The sequence below is a fragment of the Apodemus sylvaticus genome, chromosome 4, assembly GCF_947179515.1.
Source record: "Apodemus sylvaticus chromosome 4, mApoSyl1.1, whole genome shotgun sequence".
In the NCBI taxonomy this organism is placed as follows: domain Eukaryota; kingdom Metazoa; phylum Chordata; class Mammalia; order Rodentia; family Muridae; genus Apodemus; species Apodemus sylvaticus.
The window spans coordinates 26,562,177-26,575,705 of record NC_067475.1 but is presented as its reverse complement, the minus strand read 5'-3'; the positions used below and the strand labels follow the sequence as shown (position 1 = coordinate 26,575,705).

General features: G+C 37.4%; 1 protein-coding gene across 7 annotated transcripts in view; it reads right to left on the bottom strand.

The window, feature by feature from the left end:
• The window catches only part of Bank1 (B cell scaffold protein with ankyrin repeats 1), a 274,298-nt gene that overhangs the window by 36,886 nt on the left and 223,883 nt on the right, over positions 1-13,529 (bottom strand). For 6 of the 7 annotated variants that reach the window (XM_052179172.1, XM_052179173.1, XM_052179170.1 and 3 more), the window contains 3 exons: positions 12,845-12,923; positions 9,486-9,797; positions 5,604-5,906 (listed from right to left, as the gene is read on the bottom strand). In XM_052179172.1, the coding sequence (XP_052035132.1) occupies positions 5,604-5,906; positions 9,486-9,797; positions 12,845-12,923 (694 nt within the window). The remainder of the gene's footprint in view (positions 1-5,603; positions 5,907-9,485; positions 9,798-12,844; positions 12,924-13,529) is intronic. The other variant, XM_052179174.1, reaches the window with a different exon arrangement.

The following is a 13,529-nucleotide window of genomic DNA, read 5'->3' as shown; positions in this document are numbered from 1 at the left end:
GGAACATACAGACGTAGGAAAATGGAAACTATGCTTTGGTGTCTAGGGAAACTGTGTTCTTACTCACCAGCCAGCATACACACACAGTCATTAATGTTAGTACATTCTCCTTTAGAGATTAGCAGAGACAGAATTGTGGAAAGCACATAATGACCTGGAGGTAAATGACCGGGAGATTGAAAGACAAGGGTGATAGTCACAGACGCTTAGCTTCCTAAGAAGAAAACATTCATTTTCATTCCAATTCATAACAGAAATGTGAGCTTTATAGGTAGGTTACTAAGAAAATTCACTTTCCACACAGGAAATCTCATAACCAATTATTTCCTCTAATTTTAAGCAACTTAATTTAGGGGAAAGGGTAGAAAATAAACATTTTATTTGAATATTGAATTCATACAAATAAGATTATTTTTTACTTTAAAAATGTGTCCTATCTGGAAAGTGAGTAAGTTCTGGAAAAAGACAGGTTGTTTTATGGGATTGACAGCTTGAGTTCATTACAATGAGTTTATATTAGCAAGGCTCCATGCATCTCTGGGTCGGCACATCCTCCTTTAGGCAAGCAACACAGATACAACATCTGCTTCCTGCCCAGCTTCAGGTTGACTATTTTTTTTGTCATTTCCACTTAGTTAGAAAATGTTATGGGAGAGTAAATACTAATTGAGTAATAACCCAAATCTTTTATTTTTATTTCAAAGGGAAATGACTTGAATAGTCAGGAAGCCATTGGAAACCTTTAAGCTATTAAACTTACACATTTTGCTTCATCATTGGTAATAACTGGAATGGAATTTTCCTCTCTTTCTGCATGTGTCAGGAAATGCTTTCATTCTAGATACCAGTGGGTGTATGTAGGTTTTTTTCCATTGTATTTCATAGGATCTGTCCTTCTAAAGTCTAACTTTATAATCCATTTGGTTAGGTAAACTTTAAACAACCATTAAATACTACATATGCTAACAGAACTCACCCTAAGTGGATCAAAACTGTCCAAAGCCAGGGCTACGCCCATTTGTTTTAATTGTTTTCAATACAGGTAGCTGGTAGATATTTGGGAATGGCTTGCAATATAGTATATCTGCACATGCATATGAGAGGAGAGAAGCAGAAGGCAGGTACTAACAAGGAATAGAGGTCACTGCACCCTGTTTCTATAGAGTAACTTAACGTATCATCTGCGCATCTCCTGCATCTTGACCTGAGTCAACCACTGAGCTTTTGTCTTCATGAAAACCCAGAGAAGCAGATATTATAATTCACAAGGCACACTTCTAAAACATGAATTGAGATTGCATAAATTTCACCAAGTTATACAGCCTTGGAGTCCACAGTGACATCTAGTTTAAGTCCATCTCTTCATGGGGGTCATGAATTTTTATTGATGAACTTTCTTCAGAGGGGATGCCACTCACTGGGATAGGTCCATAGAGAATGGACAATTCTCCAGGCAGGCAAATCTAATCACTATAATTTCTAATAACTCTGGTCAGAGTTAAAAAGATGCTCACAGTAAAAATCCTAGAAGAAAACAGTGAAAATTCAAGAAATCTAAAGTGGTGTGTGAGTGTGTGTGTGTGTGTGTGTGTGTGTGCAGTTTGTTAAATGAGCATTATTTAAAGATTTCAAATGATTACTCTTGTTTAATCATGGTAATAATATAGATCAGAGTTTGTCAATACTGTTGACATTTTATACTATGCAAGCTTTTACAATGCAAGTGTAGAAGGCTGATCTTTAAATTATAGGATATTCATCAGGTACCTCTGACTTCTACCTCCTAGGTGCTGCTAGTATTATTTTACTCGGGAAAGTCAACATTTCTCTAGGCATTGCTAACTGCCATCTAGGAAACATTGAGGATTACTACTATAAGTAAATTAATCTTCTTCCCACAGATGCATTCAACATGACATATTAAGGATAAAAACCACAAAAATGTTGTGGTGCAATTGAAAAAAAATATAAGTGCTTGATGACACTTCCATCACTTGCTTCTACGTTCAAATCTGTAATGTAAGTTCACCCCAGTTCAAATATGGCTGCCTTTTCACTTTCCATGACCATGGAACTGAACCCTTGAAAGATGAGACCAATAAGATTTATCCTTGAATCAGTGTTCTAGCAGATGGCCTGGAAAGTGCCCATGGTTTCATTAAGTGTCTCAGTGAATGAGCCAGGAGGCCATGGTGTTCTCCTCTGAGGACAAGGAGAACAATTCATTAAACCCAGGTTATACAGCTGTATTGCTTCTGTTCAGTGAACAGTGCATACTCAGTCATAATGGTGCCTCCTTTGTGGAACTGGACCAGCAACCTTTCACAGAAAGATAAAGAACTTCACCTGGAAAGGCAGGAACACTAATCTGACAAACTGAAGGATGACTATGTCACTCTGTTCTGACAGTACCTGTAACATGCATATTGTGTGCTAAAACTAAATGTTTTGGATGAGGTCATGTAAGCAGAGAGTGGTCTGCGTGGCTCCGACTCTAGGACATACTCCAACCAACTTGATTATATTTCTTTGCTAATGAAGACAGAAGCCATTCTACTATGACACAGTTATAGTAATAGGGATTAATTTTCTTCAGTTTCTATAAGAACCCCCCAACACACACACACACACACACACACACACACACACACCACACACACCACATTCACTGTGTGTGATCAATTCCAAGTAGAAGTAAACTGTAAGTGGAAATTCACTGAAAGTGAAGGAATTGCACTTGACATTTAGGGTCTTCTCAGCAGAGACTCTTTCAAGAAGGTCATATACAACTTTCTTGCACTGCAAAATGCCAAGGATACCTCGGGAGCAACTGCAAATTGAAAGGGGAATTGCATTGTGCCCCAAATTAGCCATATGGACTCAGCACTATTTTTGTTCTATTAACTGTATGAAGGGAGAATGAGAAATGATTCCTTGATGGGAAAAACTTTCCCTAATAGGAGTTTACATCTTTGAATGTCTAGGATGGAGTTGTACTGCCAGCCTATCTACACCACATTGATTATCATTTTCTTTGATTTATTTTAAATCAAGAATTCTGTCACTAAAAGATATCAATCTATAGAAATTTCTGTATTTTTTATGCCTATGAGCCAACCTTGTCCAATATAACAGTAAGAGAAAAGTGTAAAGAACATGAGATCTGAGAACAGGGAGATCATTTAAGAAAAATGTGTTTTAAGAAAATGAATAATTCTTGTTGTAGTTCTTAATCTTAGGGTGTGTTTCACACAACAGTCAGAATGAGGAACATGACTCCTGATAAATGGACGGACATGTGTTAAGTTATGCATTAAGTTACATTTCTGGTGTGGAGAATGGTGGAATGTAACACGCAGGGGAGAGCAATGCTTTCACGTGTGATCTACAACAGGTAGAAAAAGGAGCTGTTCATGGATATCTTGGAGCTTTGTTCTATATGTGCTCTGCCCTGAAAAATCAGTAGTGTTTCACACAATGGCTGTCAATGCGGCAGAGGAAAAGGATTTTGTATGTTGACATAGTATTTGTATTGTCTTCCATACTGTTAGTGAAGTCTTCTCCTGTAGTGGATGTAGAACTTGCCTCTTCCACCATTTGTTCAGATAATATTTATCAAATTCTCTCAGCTTATGAATTCTACATTCAACAAGGATTTAATGATGGGAAAGAATATTCAGAGGAGGCTAACATCTTCTGATGTGAATCTTGTAGGTCAGAGGGGGAAAATAAATACGAATGTATGAAAGTGAGGTGCATGTATCAATTAAAGGGTTCATCCTTCACAGGTGTGGGGTGCAGAATGACAGAGACGCTGCTGGCACTTATTAAGCAAGACTCAGAAAGTATGATCAAATTTAAAATTTGTCTCTATTCATGTTTATTTTAAATTTTCATTTCTTTTGAGAGCTTAATATATGAATAATGCACTTATACAATCTCCACCACTCCTTTATTCATGGTTTTCCAAAAATTTAAAGGAAATGGCAGGAATAATGGAGAGGGATTTTTTTTAAGTTGGTAGAGAGCTGGAAAGTTAGGGTATATCAAAGAATATTTGAAAAAGCCATATGGAAACATATATAACAGAAGAATTTAACTGCCACTACCCTAAAGAGAGTATTATCTTCTCCTAAGAGTTAGTGTACAAATAAAAAGCCCATTGCCAGATTAGGGGATGTTAATCTGAGTTATTATTAGTTAGGAATATGCCAGAGACCCCCACAAACTATACCAGTTATTGCCAATGTTCTTAGTTGCCTAGCATAACAGCTGAGGACCTGTTATTGCTGAAGATACCTCACACTTGGGTCATACAGCATGGAGAAATATAACTTGCACTAAGAAGCTGACTATCTGCTTCCTAATTTCATAGTACAGGAAAGTAGCATGAATCTTACCCAGTTATGAAACCTATCAACTACAATAATGATGGTCATCACAAGTTATTGCTGTGGGTACCATAATGGTATAGATGTTATGGAAATAACCAACTGCTTGTATTTAAGCAGTTGATTAAATCCCCAAGAGTAAATCTGGCCAAGAAAATACGGCTGGAGAGATTACAGGCCCCAGGGATGAACATACTATTATTTTTCTTAATGGACACAATATCAAACTACCATGTAAGTTCTTATCTCTTCAGCTCTGAGATCTCTTCAGAAAAGCTTTTGGTGCAATAGGTAGTATAGTTAATACAAAAACTCACAGCTGGTCAAAATGCAGAGACTAAATAACTGTGGAGTGGTGAGCGACAAGTGGGCCATCTATATCACCTCCATGTCACCGAGGCCCAGGGACCATCATGGAGAAGGAACAGGAAGATATTAAGAGCAACAAGAAAATTGGAGTCAAAGGGTGTTTTCTGGACAGAACAGGACCAATGCATCCATGATCTCACAGCAGCCTAGGCTGCCTGTGTAAGACCTACACAACAGCACATCCTTCCAGCATGGAGGGAGGAAGGACTCAGATGACCCCCCACCTCAAGTAGGAGCCATTGACAGGTAGTGACCTCTAGGAGTGAGAGGTCAGTTTTCTTTAAGGTTCCTTGTTGGTAACTCTTGTTCCAGTTGATAGCTCTACTTACAGGAGTATGTAGGCAGCATAAATTGGGTTAGGTAGATTATTAAAAATAAAGACAGAGAGGTGGGAGGGGAAGGTGGATATGAAGAATCGGGGTGATTATGATATTGTATGCATGAATTAATACATATATTAAAAATTGCCTCAGTGTAGCTTCTCTGTGACTTGAAAAGATACAGCCTTTAGAATTTTAAATCACCAACTGCCTCACTTTTTACCCCACCCTCTAACCCTAGGTCTTCTATAGACCAAGGGACAAAAACATCAAGTAGGGACTCTCGGTAGGGCTCAGTGGTTAAACTTACTGGTAGCTCTTTCAAAGGATCCAGGTTCAATGTCTAATGCACTCACAGTAGCTTACAGTGCTCTGCAATTCTATTTTCAGACCATCCTATGCTCTTCCCCAGCCTCCATGGGGACCAGGTATGTACGTGTTACATGGACATACATGCAGGCGAAATGTCCATGCACATACAGTTTAAACCTTGAAAAAAAGTCCATAAAGAACAAAATATTACCTTGAGCTATGTAAGGTGTTGTTTCTTCTTTGAGAGGGATGTGGGTGGGCCGGGGTGTGGGGGCCGGTGGTCTGTTTATAATGAAAGACAGATTTCCAGTTCTTTTCTTTACACTCTTACTGGCCAGTATCAGATCATACTCATTGTCGTCAGTCTCTGCAAAGGCGTATGGGTTTTCCTCTTCCTCCTCCAGCTGTGCTGCTTCTCTCTTTTCTTCTTTGCCTGGTTCCTCTCTTGTCTCTTGTCTTGCATTGAGTTCAGTCCAGTTTTGACTTCTTCCCATTTGGTCTTCCAGCATTTTCCCTGCTCAGGAAACATTTACTTTGGGTTTACTCTTATATGTTATGCATTATTCTTGCTGTCTTTAATTTCATATATCATCTCGAATCAGTTTACTCAAATGCCATTGAAAACAATACGAAAAAGGCCCTGTCTCTAATAAAATGTTTCTATACTATTCAAAAAGAAATGCTAGCTTTGGGAGAAAATACTTTAATCTGTGTTTTAAAATATTATTTTTTAAACATGATTTTAGATATGTATTTATTTTCTGAAAGTTGAGGCATAAATTTATATATCAACTCCAAATGCTCTGAAAGGAGGTGTTTTAAAGCATACAACTTGTAGACATTTTTTTTTTTTAGTCAGTAAGTCATCTTCCCTTTTCTACTGCTTGCACTGAATATTTCATCTAACATCTAATTTCTCTGAAAATGATTTGAGGGAACAGTCAGACATACTACCACTGTCTGTCCTGAAAACTGTTCCCCTGCTACGACAAACTGACTTTCAAGAGTGTGACTCTCGGTTTTCACAGGTGAACGTGAACCTCATTCAGAAACATGGCACCAAGTTAGAGGTCTGGACAGACTGGGCAGACCAGACAGTGTGGGCAGTCACTGGCTTAAGAGTTAGTTGTATGGTTAGAAAGCAGTCACACACTTGGCGTCTTTCAGGGTCCATATTCAGCAAAATACCTACTTTGTAAGAACATTCTAAGAAAATTTAGTAGCAGTTGTTAAACAGACAAACACTTGAAGCACTCTGTGGTTAATAAGCTCAAAAGAACCTGTGGCTCTCTACTAGGCCAACAAGAGGATCATTCATTAAGAATGTTATAGTTTACTCTTTTTTATTTCTATTTGCCTTTGTTCAGATAACATGAATCTGATAATAATTATTATAGTTGAGATTTTAGAGGAAAATCTTAGATGCTCAGAGAAAGCACAACTCACAGAACCACACAAAAATGTTATTTTTTTTCCAAGAATATTCAATAATTGCTTTTGGTAGTTCTGGGAGAGGTCACCATGACAGCCTTCCAAAGCATCTTAAACTTTATTCTTTTGGTTAGTTTCACCAAAGAAGTGTTAAATACCTCTGTGCCCGGCACCAGCTTTAAAATGACTGTGTCTTGCTTCTTTCTGCGTGAATAATATGGCTTTGGGATTTTGACTCCATGACTTCTGTTTCCCTGACAGCCTCTGGGTGAAACCTGATTAAGTGTGTGGGAAAGACCTTTACAGCACTTCATTTTTAGCAAAATGTGTCAACTGTCTCACTTTTCTGAACCCATTTCCTGAGCTGTTAACTCCCTTTGTTCTCCACCCACTGCTCTTTCCAACTCGCTCTAAAGTTGGACTCATACTAGGAATCTTACATTTTACTTCTTGTCTTCCAAAGTGTCAGATTAAACTTTCTGTTAAGAAGTTGGCCTGAGGGTTTTTTTTTTTTATTCCAGGCTGTATACTAATAAATGAATCACTCTTGTGAGCAAATCACTTCAACTGGTAAAATAATAGGACACAAGTATATAGAATAGACAAGAACCTTGAGAGTAAATATTTAACATATTCTAGTTGTAGGCTCTATGGACTTGTATCTGAGTGGCAGATGGGTCATCATGATAGATCAATTTCTTGATTGTTGAGAAGGTAAAAAGATGTTCTATAGTGTATGTCATAGTAGTTTATCAAAATTATGTCTGAAACTCTTGTGCGTGGAATATGATCTGTGTCCATAAGTCAAGGACAGATCTTGACGACTGAGCTAAGTGGTTAAAAGCAGGTGTTGCTTTTGCAGGGAACCTGAGTTCGATTACCAGAAGCCATGTAGCAGCTAACACATTTGTGACCCCAGTCCCATGGGATCCAACAGGCACACATAGTGCACATGCGTTTGTTCAGGCCAACCAACATTCATACACATAAAGTAAAAGGCAAATAAATCTAAGAGAGAAAATTTGTAAAAATACATTGCCAAATAGTGTCATTTTCTTTTCTGCTCACTTTTTAGTGCTATGACAAAAAGATGAATTAGAAAGAAAAGGTACAAAAGTAGAAAAGGGATCAATTGGCAAGAGGAAGGTCACTAGCCAGGAGGAGACAAGAAAGGAGGGAAAAATGAATATGATGAAAAAATATACATATAATGTGTGTTATAATGAAACCCATTTGTAAATGTTATATTAGGCAAATGATTGCAGCAATATGATTTTAAATAAAAAATATTTTTTGAGGGGGTGCCTCTTATGTGTGTTAGCCAAAATTATAATTTTGATCATAAGTATCTGGTTAAACTTATGAAAGAATATTAAGTTTCTTAACCTACATATTATATATGAGTACTTATATTATTACATCAAATTTTTCATATTATATCTCATATTTAATCTGACATAAGACAATAGTTTCCTTTATATTTCATTATTTAAAATATTTCATTATTTAAAAATTTCAAATATAAAAAGCACAGTAGAATTTTGTGACCAGTCCACTGCTAACCTGTTTTCTTCTCCTACAGAGGTTTATGTACCAACTGTATTGATATCTCTCAAGGATCCATAGAAGCTTTGCACACAGTAGGTGAGCAATGAATGCAGGTTGGTTAAAAAAATGTCTCCCAGTCTTGCTTTTCTGACACAGTGTGTCACCTTAGCAGAGCTTATCTTAATAAACATGAGCCTTCCCGGAGGAGACAGTGCCTCAGAGATCGTAATGCTAAATTTTGTGGTTTCATTCACTTGAAGAAATATCTTATGCCATGTATGTAAGTATTTGTTTGCATGTATGCATGCGTACTAAGTATATACAGGGCCCAAAGAAACCAGAGGGGGGGTGACAGATCTAATGGAAGAGTCAAAGGCCATTATGAACCACCACATGGTTTCTGGGAACAGAATCCAGGTCCTCTACAAGAGCAGCCAGTGCTCTTAACTACTGAAGCATCTCTCCAGCCCCTTTAAATTTCACCCTTTAAAACAACACTTACACATTTGATAGTCTTCTAGGATCTGATGACTAAAATATATTATTTATGACATACAATGAATAAAGAGTGGCAGTTTAGTCTTTGTTATGAGATTTTCTTTGTGAGAACAGTTTATAACTGGGGAGGTTAAGCACAAACTAGGTGGATACAGAGTGGGGTGATAACAAATAACCCTGGATCTTGGAGTGTTCGTAGCTATGGAGAAATACTAAAGGAAGGTCTCGCTACCAGGTGAGTAAAGTGACCATCATCATCTCCAAGCCTTCCTTCTGGCCAGAGTATTGAATTTTCCCACAGAATGCACCATGTTCATTTTATGTTCATCACTATGGATTCTTTCCAAATTAGATGATGATGATGATGATGATGATATTCCAAATTATATGATTTATTATTATTATTATTATTATTATTATATTTTTCTAAAGCTTTGTCAGAATACTTTATTTGGGGAGGGAGGCTTTCTTCCCCTAGCTTCAGTTGTTAAAGATCAGGGAGTCAGCCTTGGTTTTAAAATCTGATCATGTGTCTGCAGATCCACCCTTGTACCATATGCTGAGTAGAGAAGCCTTGGAACAAATCGTTTCTCTGCATTTTTAGCTGGAAACTTACCTTGTGAGGTAAAGTGAGGTCTTTCGAGTTGGCAGGCAGCAGCAGCCCCTGGTCGTGGTGGGGGCAGAGGTGGCCGGCAGTGTGGGAGAGGCTCTTCAGAGTTGCCCTCAGTGTCAAACCCAGGGATGAACACATACAGATCATCGTACTGGTTCTCAGAGCTTTCCCTGTCGACCTCTGGCAGGACGGGGCTTGCCTCAGCGCGTGCCTCTTCCTCGGTTGTGTCCACAGACCTTTCAGGCTCCTCAGATCTGTCTGTGCTCTGCCTGTGTGTCTTTCCGAGTTCATGATGAGATGCTGGAGACTGCATGGCTATTGACGATGAAGATTGAAGAATCTCACTTACACACACTGGCTGGAGGTGTTTTGAAAATCTTCACAGGAGCAGTAGTACTTAAGACACGTTCATCATCTGCTATATAGTACAAAGCTGCCCACTGCATAGCTCCTCTTTAATAGATATCAAAGTTTTATCTACCTTTATTTCATGAGTACACAGAGACTGTGGTAGTTTGATTCTGTAGAGTAACTGTAAGAAATGAATCTATGCCTCTATTTAGCATTTCCATAAATTTATTATATATACTACTTAGTGTAACAGTTTGAAAAATTAATTAGCATAAATTTACATTGGTGTTTCATTAATTTTTGAAAACATTGCTTGGTAAAAATATCTTTTCTTTTTCCTGGAGAAAGCATACCTATTGATAACATGCATTCTGTTCTAAAATTTAACCGAATAATTGTCAATGTCCCTATACTAAGAAGCAGACCACATTTACTTGAATATTATACAATAATACTCCAGCAGCCCAGGAACAGCACAAAAACAGTGGGCTGCAGTAACTTCACAGCTGTAAAACAACTTACATAATGTTCTCTTTTTGAAACTGAAAAATCAAAGTCACAGTCTTTTTGATCTTTCAAACAGACGTTGGAATGTGTCTTATCATTTTCAATGACAAAAATTGTTTTCAAATGTCTCTTAAAAGTAAAATATAACTTTAAATATCAAAAAAACCTAGTATGCAGTGGGGGGGATTTTTTTTTATTTCACAAAATGATGTTACATGGTGGAAAACTTAGAGCAATGAAAGAAAATTTAGTCCTGTGGAGGAGAGTGCCTGTAGCAGGGCAATCTTTCTTTCACATGAGGTAAGAATTAAGACATGATTTTTGCTTCTAGAACTGAACTTAGATTCTATAAATACTAGTCTGGGAAGAGCAGGTAGGTGTTCATGTCTGTGTGTGTATATATGGCACATATGTGGGGTATGTGTGTACTGTGCATGTGTTGTGTATATGGGGTGTATGTATGTCTCAGAATATATATGTGTATTGTATGTATTATATGTGGATATGGTGTCTGAGGGTGTGTGCATGTATGATGTGTTGTGACTTGTGGTGTGTGTATGTGTGTGTGTGTGTATGTGTGTGTGTGTGTGTGTGTGTGTGTGTGTGTGTGTATGCACATGCACGTGTGTTATTTTTTTCCAGAGGTCTCATTTATTTTCCGGTCTATAACTCCTAAACACTGACCCTAAAGTAAAGTATTCCCTTGAAATTTTGATGGAGATGATGGTATCGTTCAGCCACAAGTACATGAAGATGCTTTTCTGTTTTGTCTAAGAAAATCAGTTGTCAGCCTAGAATTATAGCCAAAGTATGGGAAATTGCACACCAGCACTTTAGTTTTAGAGTCTGCATTTGGCACTAACTAGGAGCAGAAGTTCAGATGCTTGTCAGATGTGTCCAGATCTGGAGTCCAGCCCTAGCAAGGTAGAGTTAGTAGGCAGATAGTTTCAGGGTACCCCATCATCACTGTGATACAGAGTGGGGTGCTCTGACCTTCCTCCAGTCCATGAAAACTTGGGGCTGAACCCAGTCACAGTTGCACAGATGAAGATCTCTCAGTTTCAGCTACAGAGACGAAATTCTTTCATTACAAGGAACTACAATAGTGTTCTTTTGTTATTGGCAGTTCTTTAGAGGGTGGAATATTATGATAGATGTGTAGGCAGTATTAATAATGAACTTTATTATTTCATGATCTTTTATTATTAAGATCATAAAATATATAACCTATAACCTTTTTAATCAGTTTTAATTTAATTTAATATATGGTATTCATATGTGTGTTGTGATAATATTTGAATGATTTTGTCAAAGTTAACTTGGCAAGCATTGTATTGAATTTTATCTGATTTGCATATTAGCCTGTCTTTTGAGAAGCTTGTGGTCAGTAGTCAGTAGTGTATAAGTGGGCATTGATGATGAACTGGTATAGACCATATGGACATGAACAAAATAATCTTAATCTCCTAGGACGGGTATCGAAAATGAAGAGAAAGGGCTATAAATGAAAAACCAGACAGATAAGTGAAATGAAATGCTTAGCAATGCTGAGCACAGTAGAGGAGGGCACAGGCAAAGGGAAATTACAACAACAAAACACAATAAAACAAAACAAATAAAAGCAGCCATGGTCTGTGGGTGAAACAGGGCAAGAAGTTAGGATGTCTCGGGAGGAAGAACATGCGAAGAGAGCAGAAACTGCATATATTCAGAAGCAGAGGTGTGTGCATTCTCTCTAGGATAGAGAACAATGATCAATAACAACTGGTCAAATGCTGGCAATATTTCGAAGATACAGTCAATAGTATTGTGCTAGACTGGATGTAGAATGGGAGAGAAAGATCAGAAGTTCAAAATGACTTCAACATTACACTTTTGAATTAATTTGAAAGGAAAGGAGCTTTTTTTTTGCTGGCTGAGGAGAGAAATCAGCAGGTGGAGACACTGGGTAAGGTATCATCACTGTGATACAGAGTTGGGTGCTGAGGAAGAGGAGGAGGGGGGGAGGAGGAGGAGGAGGGGGAGGGGGAGGGGGAGGGGGATGCTCATCATAAGCCACTCTAAGACCTGGCCTGAACCTGTAGGAACACAGAATTCATCTTCAAATGTTAGACATAGAATTGCATGTACTATGGCATTAGAATCTTATGAAACATCCTAGTCTCAGCTTCCTACTTCAGAGCTAAGAGAACTCAGATCCACTAAAAAAAAAAAAAAATGTGATTCAGTTTTGAAAGATCAACTTGGAAACACCGGTTTCAAAAACTCAGAAAAGAGTATCAAAGTGACTTCTATAATTTTTCAGGATAAGAAAATTCATATTAAATCTTGACATTATTAAAGGCATTTAAATTATCAAATGTGAGGTAAAAATTATCTTTACCTCAATATTTAAAATTCTTCAGTTGATGAAATATCTTTCTACATTCTGTTCAGTCTTATTTTTGAGTTTAATGCACCGCACTACAAGCCTATATATATTCACGGAACATAGAAAAACTTACAGGGTGAATATGTAGAAATTGAGATTACATCTTCTTCGTAGTCATTTTCTTCCTCATTATTTCTGCCAGTGTTTTGGCTCTGAAAAGAAGGAAGGTAATTTTCAATAATATGCTTTAATCTTACCTAGAGGGAAAGAAATGCCGTTAAAGTTTTATTAAATACTTATTCCTTCATTACTAATTTTGGTTATTATCATCTACATGTGCTCAATGATATGTGGCATTAAGAGAACAAATGAGAGTACACGCCTTTAGTCCCAGTACTTGGGAGGCAGAGGCAGGCGGATGATTTCTGAGTTCAAGGACAGTTTGGTCTACAGAGTGAGTTCCAGGACAGCCAGGACTACACAGAGAAACCCTGTTTTGAAAACAAAACAAAACCAACAAACAAACAAACAAACAAAAAAAGAGAACAAATGAGAAAATAAGCCATCTATCTTGAATAACAAGTTGATTTGAAAAAGAAGTATAACAACTGTTTTGTTTTAACACTTGAAAAAAATCATGAGTTTGCGTGTGGTAAAGACCTCCATCAAACTGAATATAACTGTTTCTCTTAAAACTGTTGCTTTTATTATTTGAAAGATGTGATTTTCTTTAAAATCAAGTATATTATGTTATAATGAAAGTAATGAAATTACAGACATGTTTATTCCATATCTTTATAAGGAAGAAAGTAAGCTAA